The sequence below is a fragment of the Camponotus vicinus genome, unplaced genomic scaffold (assembly GCF_025532165.1).
Source record: "Camponotus vicinus isolate PSW18456_S1 unplaced genomic scaffold, iyCamVici1.0 SCAF_3, whole genome shotgun sequence".
In the NCBI taxonomy this organism is placed as follows: Eukaryota; Metazoa; Arthropoda; class Insecta; order Hymenoptera; family Formicidae; genus Camponotus; species Camponotus vicinus.
The window spans coordinates 8063937-8086903 of NW_028141967.1; the positions used below are offsets into that span (position 1 = coordinate 8063937).

Genomic DNA, 22967 nt, shown 5'->3' on the forward strand with positions numbered 1-22967 from the left:
CGCTAGTATCGTATAGAGGGCGCGACAATAGTTAGTTAAGGAAAACGACTGTATTACACGCAATTGTATCGGACGAGGGAGAAGAATTTCGTCTTTACTCGAGAACAATAAAAGTTTATATTTGCCTAACCGTGTCGTGATTCATTAGCTCAAACAAATATTCAATCAACACGTGCATTTCACCGGTCCTCAGTTGAGGACACTTACATATATTTTGGTCCTTCGAGCCGGATCCTTCCGGGATATAAAAAAAAGGCTATTCTCGCTAGCATCGTTACAGTGCGACGCCGGGATAGTTGTCTTGCGTGCGGGTACCGTGAGTGAACATTGAGCATCGACAACGGGCCGCATCGCCATATATTCGAAAAACGAGCTAACGTGCGAGCGTCGGTGAGCTGCGAAAACGCCGAAAAAGAAAAAAAGAGTGCGGTGTCTATGTGATACAGCGATCGTAATCGAACGATCGAGATCGGTCCGTACACTCAAGCGCTTCGGATTCTCACATGCGTGAAACAAAGCTATGGGAGAAAGACGTTAACATCTCGAACTATTCGGGCATTTGTTGCATTCGTGGCATATCGTAACGCGAGTGGCCCGAGTTTCGAGCATTCGTGGTTTGTCACAGTGTGACTGTCCGCCATTTTCTCCGCTTCGGGAAGACAGGCAATCGAGAGCGCACGCGCACGGTTAACGGGACGCACGCGCGGGAACGTGAGATACGGTCGAGGCTACGCTGCTTTACCGACCATTGTTTCGGCAGACGCGAGAGTGATATATACGAGATTCGGGCGGCGGCCGCGAGATACCGTCGTTACGTAATCGACGATAAACAGAAGGAAAATCAACATGGCTGAACAAGCGTCAATTCTCAGAACGCTGAAATCAAATCGTACTACGATCAAAAAGACATGCACGAGGTACGTATTTGACCGCGTTAAACGAACCGGTAACAACGATTGTCGAGTTACGTCAACGGTTGCAAAGATTCGTCGGCATTTGGGACAGCTTTAACGAAGCTCAGTCAGGTATCGAAGCAATTGAAAGTGCCGATGAATTCGAGCGAATTCACCAACAGGAAAGAGAATCATTTGAGGCGAAGTATTTCGAGATAACCGTCAATCTGGAAACGCTAATCGAGAAAGAACAAGAAATGCGATACAAGCCTGAGCAACATGGGACAGCTTCTCCACAATTAAGAGGTGGAAATCCGAGCACGATGAGTAATAACGTTGCAAATGATCATTTGAAATTACCTCGCGTTACGATGCCAACATTTTCCGGAAAATATGAAGAGTGGATTCCGTTTCGAAATATTTTTCTGAGCATGATTCATCAAAATCCCACGCTTCCGAGTATTCAAAAGATGCAGTATCTTCTATCAGTTTTGAGAGGCGAAGCACACGATGTCGTCAGCTCTCTTGAAACCTCCGAAGAAAATTATGCCGAAGCGTGGAAGGTGCTCAAAGACAGATATGATGATGACAATCTGATCATTCAAAAGCACGTTAGAGTGTTATTTGAGCAGCCCGTTCTCCACAAGGAAAATCACGTGGCTTTACGTCATATGCTGGACACAGTGTTAAAACATGTACGAGCGCTAAAAGCTCTGAAACGGCCTACTGATCAATGGGACGATCTCTTGATGTATCTAGTCATTAGTCGGCTAGATCAAACGACGAACAAAGAGTGGGAAACGTCGGTAAAAAAAGATGAGATACCAAAATTCGATCAATTAATAGATTTTCTAGGTCAGCGTTGTCGAGCATTGGAAGCATCCTCGCGCCCACAAAAATGCGCAACGGGTACTTCACATCAAGGCAAACTGGAGCACAGTAAAAATACAACGGCTCACGTAGCTACGACAAACGTGATGTGCGCATTCTGTGGTAAAGAAGACCACCCGATATACAAGTGCAATGAGTTCAAGCAGCTTGAGGTAGATCATCGAATAAAAGAGGTGAGATCGCGTAAACTGTGCTTGAATTGTTTGAAGGCTGCATCTCATCAGGCGAAGCAGTGTGGAGCGGGAGCGTGCCGCAAGTGCAATAAACGTCATAATACGTTGCTCCATTTGGAGCAAACTCCAAAAAGGCAAGACGAGACTGACTCAGCGAGCACTATTGGCACAATTGGCGAAAAGTCAGTGGCATCGAGCGTAAATCTTGCGTCGGTTCGTCAAGAAAGACAAGTGCTTCTCGCAACGGCGATCGTCAATGTCTTGGACTTCAGAGGTAAGCCTACACCGTGTCGAGCTCTTCTCGACTGTGGGTCTCAATCTTGTTTCGTGACGACTAATTGCATGGAAAAACTCGGAATTAAGCCAATTCCTACGAACATTCCGGTCTCTGGCCTTGGAGAATTGTCAACGCAAACTCACAGATTAGCGAAAGTAATGATACGATCGAGAATAAACGGATATCAAGCCAGTCTCGTGATTCAAAAAATTACTCAGTTTCTTTCAGCGAATCAACTCGACCTTGACGAGTTACAAATCCCGGACGGTATTACGTTGGCGGATCCTGAATTCGATCAGCCGTCAGCAGTAGATCTACTGATCGGAGCGGAGATATTCTTCGATTTATTATGCATCGGAAAAATTAAGATTGCAGAGGATCAACCTATCTGGCAGAAAACAGTACTCGGCTGGATTGTTTCCGGAGCGTTTATGATGCGAGATCGATCAAGAAAGAGTACATGGTGTCATTTGGCTATCAACGACGAGCTCAACGCAAATCTCTCACGATTTTGGCAAATCGAGCATAACGGGCGACAAAACACTCGAATTCCGGTGGAACGTTTCTGCGAGGAGCATTTTGAACGGACGTACAAACGCAATTTAGAGGGTAGATTTATAGTAACTCTCCCGACAAGGAACGAGCAGCTCCAAAAATTGGGAGACTCGAGAGACATAGCGCTGCAACGATTCAAGACTTTGGAACGCAAATTGGAACAAAAACCTCGACTAAGGAAAGAGTACAGTGAGTTCATGCACGAGTACGAGAATTTGCAGCACATGAGAGAACTTTGCAGAGACCATCCATCGTGGGACGTACGACCGCACTTTTATCTTCCACATCATTGCGTGATAAAAGAACGAGCACTACAACAAAGTTGAGAGTAGTATTCGACGCATCGAGTAAGACAACGAGCGGTATTTCACTCAACGACACATTGATGGTTGGGCCTGTTCTTCAACAAGACTTATTCTTAATATTACTTAGATTTCGGAGCTTCGAATATGCCTTGACTGCTGACATCGCTAAGATGTATAGACAGGTACTACTGGACGAGACTCAAATACCGCTGCAACGTATTCTCTGGCGCGATCAAGCGACCGATGACATTAAAACGTACGAATTGGTCACGTTGATGTATGGAACAGTATCAGCTTCGTTTTTGGTGACCAAGGTCATTCAACGACTGGCTGATTTGGAGGAAAATGAATTCCCGATCGGATCATCGATAGCACGAAGAGATTTTTATGTAGACGACTTGATCACAGGCGCAAACTCCATAGAAGACGCGCTGATGATTCGTGATCAAACCACAGCATTACTCAAAAAAGGAGGATTTGTGCTTCGACAATGGGCTTCAAATAGCCAAGAGTTGCTGAAAGACATAAGAGGATCACCTATCACGAATGCGGTTCGCGAATTGGACAAGGATGGAACTTCTAAGACTCTGGGAGTCAAATGGAATCCATCAAAAGACGTATTGCAGTACGCAATTTCAATAGAGTTGACAGGAGCACACTCTCACACGAAAAGATCAATTCTATCCGGTATCGCCCGAATATTTGACCCGTTGGGTCTACTGGGTCCCGTGGTAGTAGTCGCGAAAATCTTGATTCAGAAGCTTTGGAAACTCCAAATCGACTGGGACGAATCTCTTCCCTCAGATATCCATACGGAGTGGTCAGATTACGTCATGAAGATTCAAGCCCTGAATGATTTCAGCGTACAACGAAAAGTCATTGCTAGTGGCACAGATGTGCGCCTGGAACTTCATGGTTATTGTGATGCGAGCGAACGGGCCTACGGAGCCTGCGTTTATATACGTAGCAGCAAGTCTAACGAGTTTCTTCAGGTGCAATTATTGTGCTCAAAATCGCGTGTCGCTCCTCTGAAGGCAATATCTATACCACGATTGAAGTTGTGCAGTGCTCAGCTGCTAGCCCAGCTGATGGTCCAGGTAAAGAACGCACTGGAGTTGACGATAACCAAGACGTATTATTGGACAGATTCATCTATCGTCCTCCATTGGATTAAGGCGACTAACAAAAAATTACCGGTCTTCGTTGCTCATCGCATCGGCGAGATTCAGGAATTGACATCGATGGACGAGTGGAATCATGTGGGAACTAAAGAAAATCCTGCCGATCTGGTATCTCGAGGTATTACTCCGAATGAATTAAAAATTTCTCAGCTGTGGTGGAGCGGGCCTCAATGGCTACAAGACGACGACGTCATCAAATGTTACCCGGAATTACCAAAAGTCGACGAGAGTCAACTTTACGAGTCTGTCGGATCAACGGTGATTGCGATATCCGTGCAAAGGGATATAGACTCTTTCGATAAATTCTCAAAGCTCAGCAAGCTCATTCGAGTAGCAGCAACGTGCATACGATTTGCGCAAATCTGCAAAAAGGAGTTTCAACAAAAGTTTTCCGGTCCATTATCAGTCGATGAATTGGAGCGTGCGAGAAAATGCCTTATAAAAAAAAGCAAAAATCGGTGTTTTTCGAAGAATTGATGGCTCTAGAAAAAGGGTGCGATATTTCGAAGAAAAGCCGTTTGAGGGACTTGAATCCGTTTATCGACGAGAACGGTTTGTTACGTGTCGGCGGCAGATTGCAGCATTCAGAACTTCAGCATGATGCAAAACATCCCGTGATATTACCTCATCGTTCGCATCTCACCGAGCTCATCATAGAACACGAGCATCGCAAAAATCTGCATACTGGACCTGATGCAACTCTAGCTGCGGTTCGGCAGATGTATTGGCCTATCAGGGCGCGCGGTATCGTCAAACAATTGTGTCGCAAATGCGTTATCTGCTTCAAATCGAAACCTCGCATTTCGGAGCAACTTATGGGAAATCTCCCGGCTCATCGAGTGATTCCATCGAGACCCTTCAACAACACTGGAGTCGACTTTTGCGGGCCTATTTACATACGGGATGGTAAAAGAAGAAACAGCAAGCACGTGAAAGCATACGTTGCCGTTTTCGTTTGCATGGCGACAAAAGCTGTGCACTTGGAAGTTGTATCAGATATGACAACAGATGCATTTCTCAACGCCTTTAAGCGATTTATCAGCCGTCGAGGAAAACTAGCTGATGTATTCTCTGACAATGGTACGAATTTTATCGGAGCCTATCGTGAATTGGAAGAGCTGAGAAACCTTTTCTCACAAGAAGAGTATAAGGATAAGATCATCAACAAAACAGCATCAGATCGAATTCGATGGCATTTTATACCGCCACGAGCTCCGCACTTCGGCGGTCTATGGGAGGCAGCAGTTAAGTCTTTCAAGAGACATTTTTACAAGGTCGCCTCCGACGCGGCATTGACGTTTGAGGAAGCCTCAACGCTCATAACGCAAATTGAATCGATTCTAAACTCGAGACCCTTGACCGCAATGTCATCGGATCCGAACGACTTAAACTATCTTTCTGCAGGTCATTTTCTGATTGGCAGCACGATAACGTCTTACCCAGAGCCTGAAATCACTCATCTCAAAATCAATCGATTGTCGAGATGGCAGCGCTTGGAGCACATTCGACAACACTTCTGGAAGCGTTGGTCATCAGAGTATTTGTTGCAGCTTCAAAGGCGAACCAAATGGCAAACGAACCAAGGTGTACAGCTTCAAATAGGACAATTGGTGGTCTGTCGAGAGGATGGGCTGCCGCCTTTAAAATGGTTGCTTGGACGGGTTCAAGAGATCTGTCTGGGAAGCGACAAGGTTGTTAGAGCAGCTGTTGTCAAAACAGCTACCGGAGTTTTCAAGAGACCAGCGGTGAAACTATGTATTTTGCCCCTCGACACTTCTACAAACGATGCCAAAGTTTAATCTTATTATTCAGTTTGTTATTTTATGCATACGCGCATTTGTTACGCACCGCGTTAAGTTGTATATGATTACTTATGTTTCGAGTCTGTTAGTTGCGCCAAAGGTTCAGATTTTTCGATATTTAATTTTGAGTTGTTTTGTTTTGCTTGTCTCAAAAAGGGTGCGAAATTGACAACCAAGGGTTATCAAGGCGCGCGGTATGTTCGTGAATTAATGATAGTTTATTTCTTTTCGTTTTATTTTATAATTTTGTGATTCGAGTTTGGCGCTCAATTCCTGCCAGAACGAGGGAGCGCTAGTATCGTATAGAGGGCGCGACAATAGTTAGTTAAGAAAAACGACTGTATTACACGCAATTGTATCGGACGAGGGAGAAGAATTTCGTCTTTACTCGAGAACAATAAAAGTTTATATTTGCCTAACCGTGTCGTGATTCATTAGCTCAAACAAATATTCAATCAACACGTGCATTTCACCGGTCCTCAGTTGAGGACACTTAGGCTGAGTTTCCACTGAGCGCGTCACGCGTCGCGTCATCCAGCGCGAGCCAATCAAAACATCCCATTGTAATAACACGGAAAACATGTTATTATAATGGGATGTTTTGATTGACTCACGCTGGTTGACGCGACGCGTGACGCGCTCAGTGGAAACTCAGCCTTACACCTGAAGATAAAGATACAGGCAGAGCAATAGAGAAATATATCGACGATAAAACAACATAGATAAAACAACATCTCCCTCTGTAAATAGAAATAGTAACATTTCAAAACTTATCAGGGAGGAAAATAAGAAATCGATGACGAATTTAGCCGACCTAAACCGACAAATCTAATCAACAATAGCTAGATAAATCTTACAAAAATTCGAAACCTTAGACACCTGAACAAATTTTGTGAATCTAAAATTTAATCGAAGGATAAGATACGTACCGGAAAAGTAAACCGAATCGGGTAAAAAACAAAAACAAAAAAGTAAATAATAAAAAACAAGAATTTAACAAATATTTAATAATAAAAAATGTAAGATTAAAAAAGTTTGAAATAACATTTATATCTATTTGTAAGTACTAATTATTAATAATTAACTTCAAATTAATATTAAATATTACATTTAAAAAATTATACATGAGGGAAGTAATAATTATTATTATTTCAATTTATTCATATTTGAATTTACTCTTTCCACATATAATTTATTATTATTAATTCCACATTTTACAAGAGCAGTCGGGAGACGCCGCGTTAAAGCTCTAAAACATATTTAAAGTTTGTCAAAATTGGTGATCGCACTACCTGATACTCCTCTTGTAAGTGTGTTCCGTATGTGTGCATGAGTGTATGCATGTATGTGCGTATGTTTTAAATCTAGCGCAGCGTCTCCCGACTGCTCTTGTAAAATGTGGAATTAATAATAATAAATTATATGTGGAAAGAGTAAATTCAAATATGAATAAATTGAAATAATAATAATAATTACTTCCCTCATGTATAATTTTTTAAATGTAATATTTAATATTAATTTGAAGTTAATTATTAATAATTAGTACTTACAAATAGATATAAATGTTATTTCAAACTTTTTTAATCTTACATTTTTTATTATTAAATATTTGTTAAATTCTTGTTTTTTATTATTTACTTTTTTGTTTTTGTTTTTATTTTATTCCTTTTTATTTACTTTTTCGTTCTGTCTTTATTTTTTTATATAATTTTTCTTTTAATTTATTTAATTTTTTATTTTTTATTTTAGATTTTTTGTTTATTTTTGTTTTTTTTTTATCTTATACTTTTTGTTGGCAGCAGTCGGGAGTACTTTTTTTTCTAAAAAACTTTTTTTATTTCATTCTTTTAAAAGCTGTAGTTTATTTACTTCTTTACTTGTTTTTATTTTATTATTTTTTTAATTAATTTTTTTTATTATTTTAAATTATTTGTTTTTTATTTTATACTTTTTTTTAATTTATTATTTTATTTATCATTATTATTATTTTTGTTTTTTCTATTTTATACTTTTGTTATTTATTATTTATATATATTATTATTACTTTTTTATTATTTCACAATTATATTTTTTACATTTTGCTTTTGTTATTAAATAATATGCATGTAATAATTTGTATCTAATAATGTAACATAATGCGAGACAGAATCTTCTACATAGTCACATAATTATAATTATAATATATAATTATGATTATATATTATATATGCTACGCAGATTTTTTCTCACATTATGTTATATTATTGTTGTATTATTTATTAATAATAATTATGTTTATTTGCAGCATAGTCATAATAATAAATAATACAACAATAACATAATGTGCGAGAGAATCTTCTGCGTAGCCACATAATTATGATTATATAGTATTTCTGCAATCATAGAAGTTATATATTTGCTGCGTAGCCAAGAATGATTGTAGAAATATATAATCATAATTATATGGCTACGCAGAAGATTATTTTCTCTCATTATGTTATATTATATTATTTATTATTATGACTTTGCTGTAAATAAAAGTAATTATTATTATTAATAATAGAAAGAGAGAAAAGTTTACCTGTTTAGGAACACTTGCTTCAGATATATCCATATTATCCATGCTGATTTTTTAATAACTTTACAATTTTTATCATTAATCAACAATAATAATTTGACATGTAGGGTTATGTCAATTATTATTGCCGCCACTACTTCGAGATGTCTCCAACTATATTTCCCTATACGGATGCTTAGAACGAATCTGATTGGTGAATCATTTTTGCCTCTTAGTTCCGCTCACAGCCAATGAGAGAACGTATAGACGAAATAATATTGTTTTTCCGATTTTTATTAATAGAATATAGAATGATAATTATATGTTCTAAACCATCCTTGGTTAATAAAAAACTGATGTGCAAAAGATGACATCGATAATTATGTTATTGTTATCGAGAAAAGTGGTAACAACCGATCCGAGCTCGGTGAAACGCATACTCCCTCCGTCTTTTTGCCAACCGTAGGTTGGCAGCAGTCGGGAGTAATAAAAAGAGAAGCTGTCAAGGAGCATCGGTCACTTCAGTCAGTCACTTCAGTCGGTCATTTCAGGCAGTCACTTCAGTTAGTTTAGTTCGTCATTGGTTTTTAACAGTCCATACTCAGTTTGCGTGATGCGGACACACACTTTCGATCATCGAACAAGCGCCACAAGCATCCCATCATCCTCGATGCTAAAGACCAGGAGTCTACTAGGAGTCGCAGCTCAACCACCACTAACGTCTTTTATTGCAAAACTGTAAGTCAATCTGATCTTTAATTTATTTTTTTTCCCTTTTCTTTGCTTATAATTTTTATATTTTAAAATCTGACGTCGACACTCTCAATGAAATCCTCCTTCTTTCCCTCCATCTTCTACACACATCCACAATTAATTATGATTTGTTATTCAAGGTGAACGAAAATTATTGTAACCTCCAGTCGAGCATAAAGATAAAAATAGCATCCCCCCTTAATCTGCTCGACTGATGACCTCCGCACTCATGTAACACCCGCGAGAAAACACACATACAGTGTTGCCAACTCAGTGCGTTAGCCACTAAATCTGGTGTATTGAAATTCAATTTAGTGCTTAAAATTTCAATTTTTGCACTTAGTGCAGAATTTAGTGGATTCATTACTCTGTTTTATTTCATCTAATCAGCGCAGCTAGTAAGGTCATAAAAAAACTGACAAATCATAGTTGAGTATTCTTCTTGCGATAAAAGGATAATCAACTGTGATTGGTCAGTTTTCTTACGGCCTTACGTCGAATTATATCTAGTAATGTAAATTACTAGATCCAACTGTTGAATGCAGAATGCAGCCATTTATCATATACAGGGTGTTCCATTTTAAAAGTTCCACCCTCATAACTTTTCAGGATCAACGTTTGAAGGAAAACGACTCGGATAAAAGTTGTAGGAAACAAAGGGGGCTATCTAATAGTGACCTTGGATTCGACATTAAAGGTCATTTTCAAGGTCATTTGAAGGTCAACTTCCGTTTTTTAAATGGGAACCCCTATTTTTTATTACTTATTCTTGTAACTTATCTCGAGAGCTTTCCAAAACACTATAATTAAGTTAGTTTTCATTAAGTACTTTTCGAGTTATGAGGCTTAAAATAATTTCTTAATTTTATATAAACCATAAAATATTTAGTAAAATATTCATTTTTCGATTATCTTACCTTAATACTTTTATGTACAAAATAATGAGAGGAATCAATTGGTGTAAAGAAAACATAAAGTTGTTTTAAGAAAAAATATGGAATTGTTAATTGCAAATTCCATATTTTTTTTAAAAACAACTATGTTTTTTCTTTACACCAATTGATTCCTCTCATTATTTTGTACATAAAAGTATTAAGGTAAGATAATCGAAAAAGGAATATTTTAATAGATATTTTATGGCTTACATAAAATTAAGAAATTATTTTAAGCCTCATAACTCGAAAAGTACTTAATGAAAACTAACTTAATTATAGTGTTTTGGAAAGCTCTCGAGATAAGCTACAAGAATAAGTAATAAAAAATAGGGGTTCCCATTTAAAAAACGGAAGTTGACCTTCAAATGACCTTGAAAATGACCTTTAATGTCGAATCCAAGGTCACTATTAGATAGCCCCCTTTGTTCCCTACAACTTTTATCCGAGTCGTTTTCCTTCAAACGTTGATCCTGAAAAGTTATGAGGGTGGAACTTTTAAAATGGGACACCCTGTATATTCATCAAAATATATGCTATGAAGATCCTTTTTTGTTTTCAAACTTTTTAACCAAAAGCAGTGGTTGTATTCTTTGTGATTTTGCGTAGCTGTGGATTAATGATATAATTGCATATAACCTATAATCTATATATAATAGCTTAATTAAAAATTCTGAATGTTTATTATAGTTTAATATATATAATTTCTTTAAAATTAATAACTATTTTAATTATTGATTTGACCAAAACTATTTTTGTTATAAGAAGTTCAAGGTAAAAAACTTTATTAATGCCTAATTTTATATGTATGTATAATGATTTTATATATCATATGTTAATTTTTTTACATTTAGATGCCTAAACTGCAATATGAACAAAAATTTAGAGATGTTTGGCTTAAAGATAAAGATTTAAAAGATTGGCTTATTTCAGTGCCTAGCACCGCAGGTAATCAATCTAAATGCAAGATATGTCATGCATTTTTAAATAATCATTACAGTGATCTTAAAAGACACAAGAACTCAAAGAAACATAAAACAAATGAAAATATTGTATTTAGGAAATGCCAACAAAAAATTGCCTATAGGAATATTGAATCATTAGAAGAGAAGCATGCAGAAGCTAACCCGCAAAACACTATTATATATATGTTACATCAATGTTATAAAACCGATTGTTACACATAATGTTACCGATATGTTACTGTAACATAATTATTTCCCACTCATAAATGTAACATGTTATATAACATTTGTTACATAACAATTACATATTAAAATTATATTTTGGTTATATTATTATAATTGTTATATGTATATAACTAATACTTATAATTAAACATGGTTTCTTTTTTCAATACAAATATTCATTTTATGCATGTTAAAATATGTTTTATTTAATTTTTTGTATATTTTACAAAGACTACATAATACTGATAAATGACGCATATTATTAGAATAAAAGCATGTTAAATATACGCATATGTTTTTAAAAACATAATTTTATAATATATAACTAAACATTTTATATAGTAATATGTAAACACATTTAAAATATATATTATAAACAGAACTAAACAGATATAATCATTTAAAAATTTAAATCATTTAATACTTTATTATAAAGTTTTAAATTATAGAAATAAAAATAATTAATTTTTGTATATTTTTTTATATTATTTATTCTATATAGTAATTTGTACTTTATTTGGATCCTTTAAGCTATTTAAGAGAAACTAACAAAAAAGTACATTAATTTTATAATAATCGATATTATAAACAAAAAAAGGTAGCATATTGAAGAGCTATCCACATAAAATAATATAAATAAAGGTTGCATAATGAACAAAAAATATTGTTAAAAAATTTTTCATGAAACGACAGTGTTTGATAAAATGTTTAAAAATAGTATTTAATTATTTCAAAATAAACCTTTATCAACTTTATATAAAACATTTAATAATTAGAATATACTTACAATTAACTTCTTTAAACATTTTTAATTAGTTTACTTTCAAAAACGTTTAAAAAATTAATTTTATGCCAATTTTAAACTTAAACTTTTACTTGGAAATAACTTTATTTTATAATTGTACGTAATCTATTATATGAATCTATATACTTATTAATTAGATCAGCTCCACATTGAAACACAGCTTAAGAAACAGTCTTTATTATACTCTAAAAAATTTTTAATGTGAATATTAACTTGAATTCGTTACTTTCTATTTGCAGAACTTAGTATTTTAAAAATAATATTGCTATATGTATATATATATATATATATATATATATATATATATATATACATATATATATATATATATATATATATAATACTGTTTTTTAAGTAATATTATATGCAAACTAAATTAATTCAAAAATAATTATTTGAGAAATTATCAAAAATTTTTTATTATAAAAGTTATAAACTTTGTTTTCTTTTTATTCAATATCAAGATGAAAATTAAATGTGATTAGAAAATATTGGTTTAATATTTTTTACAAAAAATTGCACTTGAATTGTGTGTAAAAAAAGGATAATTATATTGTGTGTGTGTGCGTGTGTGTGTATGTGTGCGCGTGTGTGTGTGTGGCGCGTGAGCGTGTGTAAAAATTATATATATAATAATCATTTTTTGCACACAATTGAAATGCAATTTTATATAAAAAAATATAATCTACTCATATATTGTTTCTTTTTGCTTTGTTTCTCTTGTGAATCTTTGTTTTGCAAAACGCAACCAATCACTTGCAGCTTCATCAAATTCTTTTTGGGTATAATTTGTGTGCATACCTAACACTACTTCTCTCATATGTTTTATGAGATATAAAGAAGCAACTCCAAAATTTTCCTTACGATCCTTCCACGAACATAACAAAGCACATTCATTTGTAAGAACTTGTGATAATGTATTTCTAATAATTTCACGCGCAGTATGACCACCAATTTTTCGGACAAAAGTTTTATATTCGCTAATAAATATTTCTCCTTCATTTTTTAATTTTTCTTCCATCTGAAGAATTTCATTAATAGTTTTTAAAGGTAAGCACTTCGTTATTCGATCTGTAGAAACTGGTAATACTCCGCCTGGCGTAATATCGTCAATACGTTGTTGAAGATTTGTAAAGTGAATGTCAGATGCTGCAACCATTCTCTTTAATGTCTGAACGTTTTCTGAAATCAAAAATGTATAATAAATAAAATTTTTATAATGAAATTATAAATAAAACATTGCTAATGTCCTATAATATTAATTTTGCAAGTTTCAAAGATATTTATCTCATCAGAAATACATAAATGTTTAAATCGACAAAGTAAATTTACATCCTACTAGATAATTTTGACATCCTTTTACCTTGTGTTTGTAGAACTGTTGACATTATGTCATCTCTTATTTTGCGCATTTCCCGTTTCACTTTATGTATCTCCTCTTTAATTTGTTGCATATTATATGCTACATTTTTTAATTCATTGATCTTAATTTGTGACGATGAAATTGATGAACGTTCAACAGTATCTCTTCTAGAATAACTTTCTCTTTCGGCTTCTATATAAATATATTATATATGTATAAATGTATAAATATAATGAATAACTATAATTAGTATAAAGAATTAATTTTTAATTTTTTAACTATATTTACCATAATCATTATTTTCATCAGAAGTTGATAGAATTGACTGTGATGATAATTCTGGCTGATCGATTCTCTGATAATCAGTATTTGGCCATTGAGGTAGTTCAGATTTCTTTTTTTTTTCAATTTCTTGGGTATTATTATTATTATCCGAACCGCTGCTATTTGCATGTATATCTCGGGTAGACTTTTTTTTTATGACTTTTGATTTGACCTTTTTACGCTCGTCTTCTTTATCTTCTTCAGAATCGTGATCAGAATTGATTTGTTTATTAGAAATTCTCGTTCTGAAACCTTTTCCTAATTGGGATTCTTCGCAAGAAGTATAATTTTTATCTTCTGCCACTTTTCGCGCTTTTTCAACAGTAGCTAAACAGTTGGAACAAAAATAATTAAATAAATGGAATAATTGACTTGCAAAAGTAGGAACTAACAGAATTATAATGGATGTTTTCCTTTTACCGACACAAGTTGACACAAGCTGACACAATCATCATTCTGTCTTTTTTCAACATTCAGGCGTAATAAAAGATAGAATGATACTTATGTCAGCTTGTGTCAACTTGTGTCGCTAAAAGGAAAGCGTACAATATTATCAAATTACTAATATCTGGCTACGTTCCAAAATGTCATTCGGATGCATTTCCTCTCTTTCTATATATCACTCAACACTGATAAAAAATGAATAAAAAAAGTTCTTACCACAGTATTTTTCTACATTTACTGGAACTAACTGCCATGTCTGAACATCAGGATTGATACGTTTGGATATTAGAGATGGTACATTTTTCATATTATTTGGTGGCCACCAACACAAATAATTATTGCCAACATCTTTTTGAAGCCAATTTGTAGGTACTTCAGATACCAGTTCATCATCACAAAATGAAACAACTGCATAAGCCATTATTCTAAATGTAGAAAAATTATTGTATTTACAATTAGTATGGATTACACACACACATTAAAAAATTATTCCAATATTATTGTTGTTTGTTTTAATATTTTAATATAAAATATAATAATTATGTAAAATAATGTTTTATAATAATGAAATCTTTAATATTTTATCAAAGTAAAAATATGTAAATGATAGGATAGGTTATGAAATTAGGTTATGAAATACATTAACATTAGGCGATTTTTGGCGTCCTTCTGGTATAACAACCAATGTGTACCAGAGTGTCTTACACATTGATAAAACATACGTACGTATATATGTTTTATCAATGTGTAAGACATTCTGGTACACATTGGTTGCTATACCAAAAGCACGCCAAAAATCATCTATTATTTTTAAGTTTTTCGAGATTCATTCAATAAAATTAAACTAACTGATAGTTTTATGTAATAAAATGGTCAAGATATACATATTATTAATATTTACAAAATAGTAAATAACAAATAACAAAATTAAATAATAAATTTTAAATAATAAATAACAAAATTATACCTGTCGTATATTCACTTCTCGTAAACCTCGTGAGACAAAAGAGAACGATGTACACACGCAGTATATATAGCGACACCACTAAAAATATATTTAAAAAGGCGGCAGATTTAAAGTAATAAAACAATATATACATTTTATTTGTGTTATTTATGTTAAATTTATGTTAAGTATTTTATTTATGTTAAATATAATACGTTGTTGAATTCGTGAATATATAAGCAAAAATAATTAATTTTTATTGTTTCAAATATATAAAAATATAATACATAAACCATATTACGAAAAACTTATTAAAAAAATACTTCCATAAACGATATAAATTATATATAATATAAATTTATATTATTATATAATATAAAAAAATTTTTATTATAATTATTAATTTAATATTTTGAATAATTTAATGTTATTTTATAAATAAAACAAGGTAAAAATATAAAAGAATTAAATAGAATGATGTATTAGAGGAATTATGATTTGTTTGTTAGAATGCGTTAACTTAAAACATTTTCCTTGTACTTGTGAAGAAGGAATTATTACATTATTTCCAATGCCGGAGTCATTAATTATAGAAATATTCAAATTTTTAGAATTACATGGTTTTATAAATAATGGTTCCGTTATCATAAATTTATCACCACAAAAATTTAAAGTTTTATTTGACATAAATATTTTTTTTACTATTAAAATTGAATTATCTTTTAGCAAACATACATTGTTTGGTTCTTTAAAAGAAATTTTAAATTCTTGAAACTCTACTAAAATAATTCTAGATTTAAGTTTAGAAAAATGAATAATTGGATATAATTTATTAAATTCTTTTACATTTGGACATTGATTTTCTTCATTAATTCGATTAACTAATTGTTCAAGAGGTTTAGGTGAATTTTGAATTTTAAGTTTTAAAATTCTTAAATAGTTCTCAAATTGAAAACAACTAAATTTATCTAAACAGCCAAAAGTCTTTACCTCATTAGCTAAATGTGATAAATTATGAACATTATATGACATATATTGTCGACCATATAACTCCTCATAATGAGAAACAAAATAAATTAATAAATTATGAGCGTATTCATTTAATGTAAAACATAATTCCGGATGACATAAAATTCTTATGGCTACACTTAAAGTAAGAAAATGTTCATAATATTCTGCAGACATCACTGACTTTAAAATTACAGGGCCAATATATAATAAAAATAATCTTAATTCCGTAGCTTTCCATTTGTCCACTTCGTGTAAACTGCGTGGCAGTCGCGAAAATTCACATGAAATGGATGTTCTCAACGCTAATAATATTTTAGAAAGATAATTTTGATGATCTTTAGAAAAGCGTACATTTTTAAATCCTTTAGTCCAAAACTGAAGGAGTTTTTTCATTATTCCTAAACACACTAAATGCATGTAATCTAATGCAACTTGTGAAATCATATTAATTTTTAGTGATTCTAAAATAGATGTCCCAACATGATGCTCTTCTTGTTGTTTTTTTCGAAATGATTCATCTGTTCTCAACAGGCAATTAAATTCAGGGAAAATAATAGAATTAATATATTCTCCTTCTTGCACACATTTACTGCAGCCAAAGTAACCTGAATGATTTTTTGTACAAGTTACAAATGCTCTTGCTGGAGCATCACAAACAATTCCTTTAACTAAAACTTTGCAAGTTTTTCCATTATAATTAATACCATGTTCCTCAAGTAAAATTAATTCACTAATTAATGAATTTAAATATTGATTTGCATCCTTCGGTTTTGACATACCATAATACACGCCAGCGACAAATGGTTTTGTACGGATATTAAAAATAGAAATTAAAATGGGCCAAAATTGACTCGTTGAACTATTCGATATTGATAAGCCATCAACATTAATTAATATATCAATAGTGCTTGGACATACCTTGAAGTATTTTGTTATTGATCGTAGAAGACCATCCACTACTCCAAAGTGTATATAAGAACCACCTGCTATTTTCTTGATTTCTCGTGTAGCCTTTTTTGGAGTCTGCATTAAAGTCCGAGCATATCTCGAGGTAATGTGTCATCGTTACCACAATCACGTAGTATTTGCAGCAATTTATTAACAGACTTTTGTGTTATATTTTCTTCCATCACCCATAAAGAAAGTCTGTCACGTAAATTAGAAGCACTGCTTTCATCAAATGTCTGTGATTCATCATTATTGACTTCAATTAAATTTAAGTTATTAGTATCACTCAAATTTAATTTTCCTCTATTTCATTATCTGTAGTTTTTACTGAATCTTGTAAATTTGAAGAAATATCCATTGGAAAATTGCATGTAAGATGATCTTCGATTAAGGATGTAGAAGTGACTGTAATATTGTTTTCTAGATTATTTTTTGATATTTCATTCCCCAAGGCACAAGTATTTTCAACATCGCCAGAATTGTGAATACTATAAAACTGTATTCGTGAGCGAATAAGTTGATTCTTTCTGCGTTTTGATATAAAACGTATATCTTTTGGCATTTTTATTTTTATAATTTAATTATTCAAATCTGAAAAACATGTTATGATACTTTAATTAAAGATCATGCACAGTAAAAAATATAATTCTGTAAAATAATTATAAAAAAAATTTTAAAAGTGAGGTTAGAATATATATATTATTGTAATATAATATATATATTTAATTTGTTGAGTATTATAAAAATCTTTATTACTGTATAAGAATAATTATTATTTAAAATTAAAAAATTGTTTAATTATATACGTAATTTAAAAATATATAATAATAATATAATTACCTGAACACGTACGACACGCACGAAACAGATCACAATAATCATCAATTTCTTCTTTTATACATATATACTTTTATTAAATTGTTATTATATATGGTCAAAAGAGAGAGCGCCCAGGTTTAATAAATAATTTTGACCGGTCGCAGATAAAACAAATGCAAATTCACAAATTCACAATAATATAATACAACCAGCATTGGTAAAGCCAGTGAGTCGAGTAATTTCACGCATGCGCAGTACATATACGCGGCATGTGTTGCATCCATGTTACACGAATTTATTGCAGAAATATATTCTGAATGTAACATCTGTAATATTACATTTAACTTATATGTTATATAACTTATATGTAATTTTATCGTAACTTGTTATATTATTTTTGAATAACAATTTACATTACACATAATTATATTGGACAAACGTAAAAAATGTTATATTACGTGTTACTTCAGAGATACATAATTGTTATATTGAACAAACGTAACAATTATAATATTACTTGTTACTTCAGAAATACATAACTATTATATTTAGTGTTTAGTGGGAAATTAGCACTCTATGTAGCTTGTCATACATCTATAAATGCGGTAGATCACCTAAACGACGTGTGCAAAGTAGCCTTCCATGGAAATTCACTAACGGCAAATCTTCGTCTTCATAGAAGCAAATGCACTTGTATTTTGAATAACGTGCTAGCACCATATTTTCAACATAATTTAATTACAGATATTGGAAATTCTTTCTTTAGTATAATTATCGATGAATCTAAAGATATTTCGATCCAAAAATTTTTAGGCATAATTATTATATATTTTAGTGAATCTCAAAATCAGATTGTGACGACATTTTTAGATATGCCTCAATTATTCGATTTCTCGGCCAGCGCCATCGTTGAAGTTATAAAAAAAACTACATAAATATAATCTTAAATTAAATAATCTCATTGGTATAGGAACTGATAATGCGTCTGTGATGACTGGGGTAAACAATGGAGTTTACGTTAAATTAAAAGAAGAAATTCCTAATTTAATTCTAATTAGATGTATTTGTCATTTACTTCAACTAGCTGTTTCAGCAGGATCTGATTTGTGCTTGCCTAGAAATTTGGAATATCTAATAAGAGAAACTTATGATTGGTTTTCAAAATCATGCTCCAGACAAAATACATATAAAAATTTATATAAAGCCATAAATAACAATGAGGAACCACTTAAAATAATATCGGCTTGTAAGACAAGATGGTTGTCAATAGAAAGAGCTGTTTCTAGAATATTAGATCAATGGCTTGAATTAAAAACGCACTTTTCTATTTCACGCAATGTCGAAAAATGTTATATTGCAGAGACGCTTTACTGCATGTATTCTGATGATAAAAATTATGCTTTTTTATCTTTTCTTAAAACGATACTGCTGGAAGTTCAAAGAGTCAATAAACTCTTTGAATCTACTTCTACTGATCCTACTAAATTAATGAAGGAGCTGAATCAATTAATAACAATTTTAACAAACAAAATTGTTTTACCCAGTCACCATCAGTTAGATATTTTTAAACATAAAATTGAGGATATGTTGATTGGAATTGTTATTTGGGTTTTAAATGTGAAAATATTATACGAAATTTAAGAGATAACAAATATTTACCGCAAGACGAAGAATATGTTTTTAGAAAACGAGTGATAACTTTTATCATAGCTCTAATAGAAGAGCTCAAAAACCGTCTTCCTGAAAATCTAGATATAATGAACAAAATATCAAATTTAAGTTTTGATGTAGCTCTAAATCATAACAAGTCCTCACTGGTATCCATACTAAAATATTTTGGCAAGAAAGATGATGAAATTGACATAATTGAAAATAAGTGGCGCATCCTTCATTTAATTAATTGGAATGCTACTAAAGATACTAAACAATTTTGGTATGAAGTATATAATTTTAAAGATGCTAGTAATGAGAATCCTTTTAAGTCATTAGCGTCATTTGCTATTATGCTATTAACATTGCCTATATCTAATGCAGAAGTTGAAAGGCTGTTTAGTCAATTAAATTTAATAAAAGCTAAAATTCGAAATAAATTGAGTGTCACAACCACGAATTCTATTCTTAGAATTCGATATAGCTTAAAACAATAACAAATGTTGTCATAATTATGATATTCCAAATGATATCATAAAAAACATTAAAACAAATGAAACTTATAAAAAGGAACCAGATGAGGATTATGATTTAGATTTATGTTTATAAATATTTTTTATAAACGAGAGAGAATAGAGACTAAATATTTTTAATTAATATTGATAATATTAATAATATAATAGATCTCAATTATGTTGGTGCCGTTCCATTTTCTCATATCCTTGACTTCTATTAGTGTTTAGTTAAATAAAAGTTAAATAAAATAAATCTACTATTACATTTCATCATTCACATTATGTCCTTGCTTGATATTTCATTGAGAATAAAATAAAATAATGTTGATACCATTACCACACACACACAGACAGTACAAAATGTAGTTTGCATATGTTTTTGCATGCGATTAAAAAAATCCTTTTTCAAAAATTTTAAATTTAAAAATTAAAAATTAATTTGTATTAATAGGATTGATAAAGAAAGAATTTTTAACTGTGTAAAGATTAAATCTTAAATTTAAAACATTTTATAAATATAAATATACCATAAATATAAGAAGAATAATTTTTCAAGTACTAAAAGTCTGTTCTTTATAGCTGAACTAGTGCAGCCAGTTCAGCTATAAAGAACAGACCTAAAGTCACAATTCATATATGTATAAAAATTTATACAAATCTAGTGCTTTCTGGTGTATTAAAAGAAGAAATCTGGAGTATTACTGCCTTGAATTGTTGGCAACACTGCACACATACATCCACACTCACACACTGTCATCACACAAGATATAGCGCATTTAATTATAAAAAAGTTTTTATATCATTCTTTTTTTATGTCTAAATTTAATCAATTATTTTTATATAAATAAATATAAAAATTTTGTAACTAAATTTCTCTATTAATTAATTACCCTACACTCATTCCTAGTCATTAAAGATCGCGCATTGGCCCCGTGTAAAAGAGATTCCCTTATCGAAAAGGGGATCACCGAGCGAACGCTCGAAACGGAGTAATAGCGACTCAATGAGAGTCGTTTACCTGTTTTCGAGCCTCGAAGTTCGTTCGACCCGAGTCGCTTACCTCCTACTGCGACTTCGGGAAAAAACATCTGTGCTACGTCCTTCCTTCGACCCATTCTTTTTCGAGCCTGGACACAACATCTTAATTAATTTAAAAATGAATTATAAAAATTGTATCTATGTAATTTCTACATAAAACTTTCTTTCTTGTACTTCAATACAAGATTTTTCATGTTTGGATAACTGAAAAAATACCAGAATTGTATAAAAATTTTGTATTTAAATTAAAACGCATATTCATGCTTATACTCATTTTTAGCATCAAAAGACATCACAGATTGACTAAAAATTTATAATAAATTTCATCGATCATCCACATTATGCGCAATAGCACATATTAAAGACTGCTATTATATTCCAAGTAACACACAGTTTATTTTATATACGTTTTTAAAAGTATCCATGTTTTTAACTGTAAAACATTAATAAAAAATGTAAAAAATACTTTATTATAGTGCTTTGGAAAGCTCTGGAGAAAGGCTATAAGAATACGCAATAAAATAATAGGGGTTCCATTTAAAAAAATTCAAGATGACCTTGACGACGCCATCCAAGATCAAACTGATACGATCAATAAATAAATCTTTTCAAACCCCACACTTTAAATCCTAATTTTTATCTGAAACAATTTTCTATAAAACTTATCCCAGATAGACAGATATGCTGAACATACCATGCAAACATTTTATGTATACTTTGTGATGCAATTAGAACAGCATAAAATTACAAATAACTTTAAATGTAGGTATTATGATGTCATATTGTTATCATATATTTTGTGTATTTCACGATATAGCAATATGTTGCACTTTGCTATAAATGCACAACTGCAATCATTATAAGAAATGTTTCTGATATAAAATTATGTTGTAATTGTATTATTTGTAGGAGCAATAATTGAAGCAAGCTATTTGACGAATGTTAATTATTGCACGTTCACACATTATGTGTGAGCTTCGCGCGTCGCCACTAGGTGGCGAAAAGGAAAACACCTAACCCGAGAGTGGGACTCCATCTAAAGCAGTATATAAGGCCGCGGCACAGGTCCCACGAGTCACGACTTATCAGTCAAAGAGTGCGGACTATTATAGCTGCACCTCCTCTAGCTTTTGCGCGGAGCTCCAGAGCTCCATAAATTTACCACAGACGGTTAATTTTTTTTTGATGACGAATTTCGTCATATATTAGAAACTGATCTATATCCAATGTAAAAATATTTGAGTATGTATAATTAGCCAATCTTGGTTAAAGATGAAAATAAATATATTCGTCCAATATTACAATTCAATATTGGCTCAAAATGAAATCGCTACTTTGCAATATTGGACCAATATTGGAAATATTGGATATATATTGTTAGTCAATATTGCTCCAATAAAGTGTGCTACTAGGGCTTACTATTCATTTATTATGATTTTAGTGAATATATTCATTTCTTATTGCTCCAATAATGTCGGATTAATTGCGTTCTATTTCTAGCAAAATAAGCAGCATATTGTCGGAATTTTTACAGCATCAGAAGATCTCTTTCACTTGCTGATAACACTCATGTCATATGAGGACGCATCTTTCAATGTTCATGCAAGCATTTTCAA

At 32.1% G+C, this 22967-nt stretch overlaps 2 protein-coding genes and 2 long non-coding RNA genes across 12 annotated transcripts in view; 2 read left to right on the forward strand and 2 right to left on the reverse strand.

Annotated features, from left to right (window-relative positions):
- LOC145969172 (uncharacterized) overlaps window positions 1-9603 on the reverse strand; it is a 43709-nt gene extending 34106 nt beyond the window's left edge. For all 5 annotated transcript variants that reach the window (XR_014437968.1, XR_014437972.1, XR_014437970.1 and 2 more), the window contains exon 1: window positions 8638-9603. This is a non-coding gene — a long non-coding RNA (uncharacterized LOC145969172). The remainder of the gene's footprint in view (window positions 1-8637) is intronic.
- The window catches only part of LOC145969170 (nucleolar protein 6-like), a 75782-nt gene continuing 61903 nt past the window's right edge, over window positions 9089-22967 (forward strand). For both annotated transcript variants that reach the window (XM_083095060.1, XM_083095058.1), the window contains exon 1: window positions 9089-9351. In XM_083095060.1, coding sequence (XP_082951186.1) covers window positions 9227-9351 — 125 coding nt within the window. In that variant the 5' untranslated portion in view covers window positions 9089-9226. The remainder of the gene's footprint in view (window positions 9352-22967) is intronic.
- LOC145969223 (uncharacterized) lies at window positions 10788-11713 on the forward strand. Its single transcript, XR_014437984.1, has 3 exons — window positions 10788-11072; window positions 11153-11246; window positions 11359-11713. It is a non-coding gene; the product is annotated as an uncharacterized LOC145969223 (long non-coding RNA).
- On the reverse strand, window positions 12632-18401 carry LOC145968481 (uncharacterized). 4 transcript variants are annotated; one of them, XM_083093971.1, is made up of 6 exons: window positions 18170-18401; window positions 17300-17920; window positions 15392-15469; window positions 13945-14307; window positions 13657-13848; window positions 12632-13475 (listed from the first exon to the last, which is right to left on the reverse strand). In XM_083093971.1, exons 2-6 carry the CDS (start codon window positions 17442-17444, stop codon window positions 12979-12981), a joined length of 1275 nt encoding a protein of 424 aa, XP_082950097.1. In that variant the 5' UTR covers window positions 17445-17920; window positions 18170-18401; the 3' UTR covers window positions 12632-12978. The 4 variants fall into 4 exon arrangements, with proteins under 4 accessions (XP_082950097.1, XP_082950099.1, XP_082950100.1 ...); XM_083093973.1 differs by lacking the exon at window positions 18170-18401 and adding an exon at window positions 14641-14849 and having other exon boundaries at window positions 12634-13475; window positions 17300-17355; XM_083093974.1 differs by lacking the exons at window positions 15392-15469; window positions 18170-18401 and adding an exon at window positions 14641-14849 and having other exon boundaries at window positions 12634-13475; window positions 17300-17437.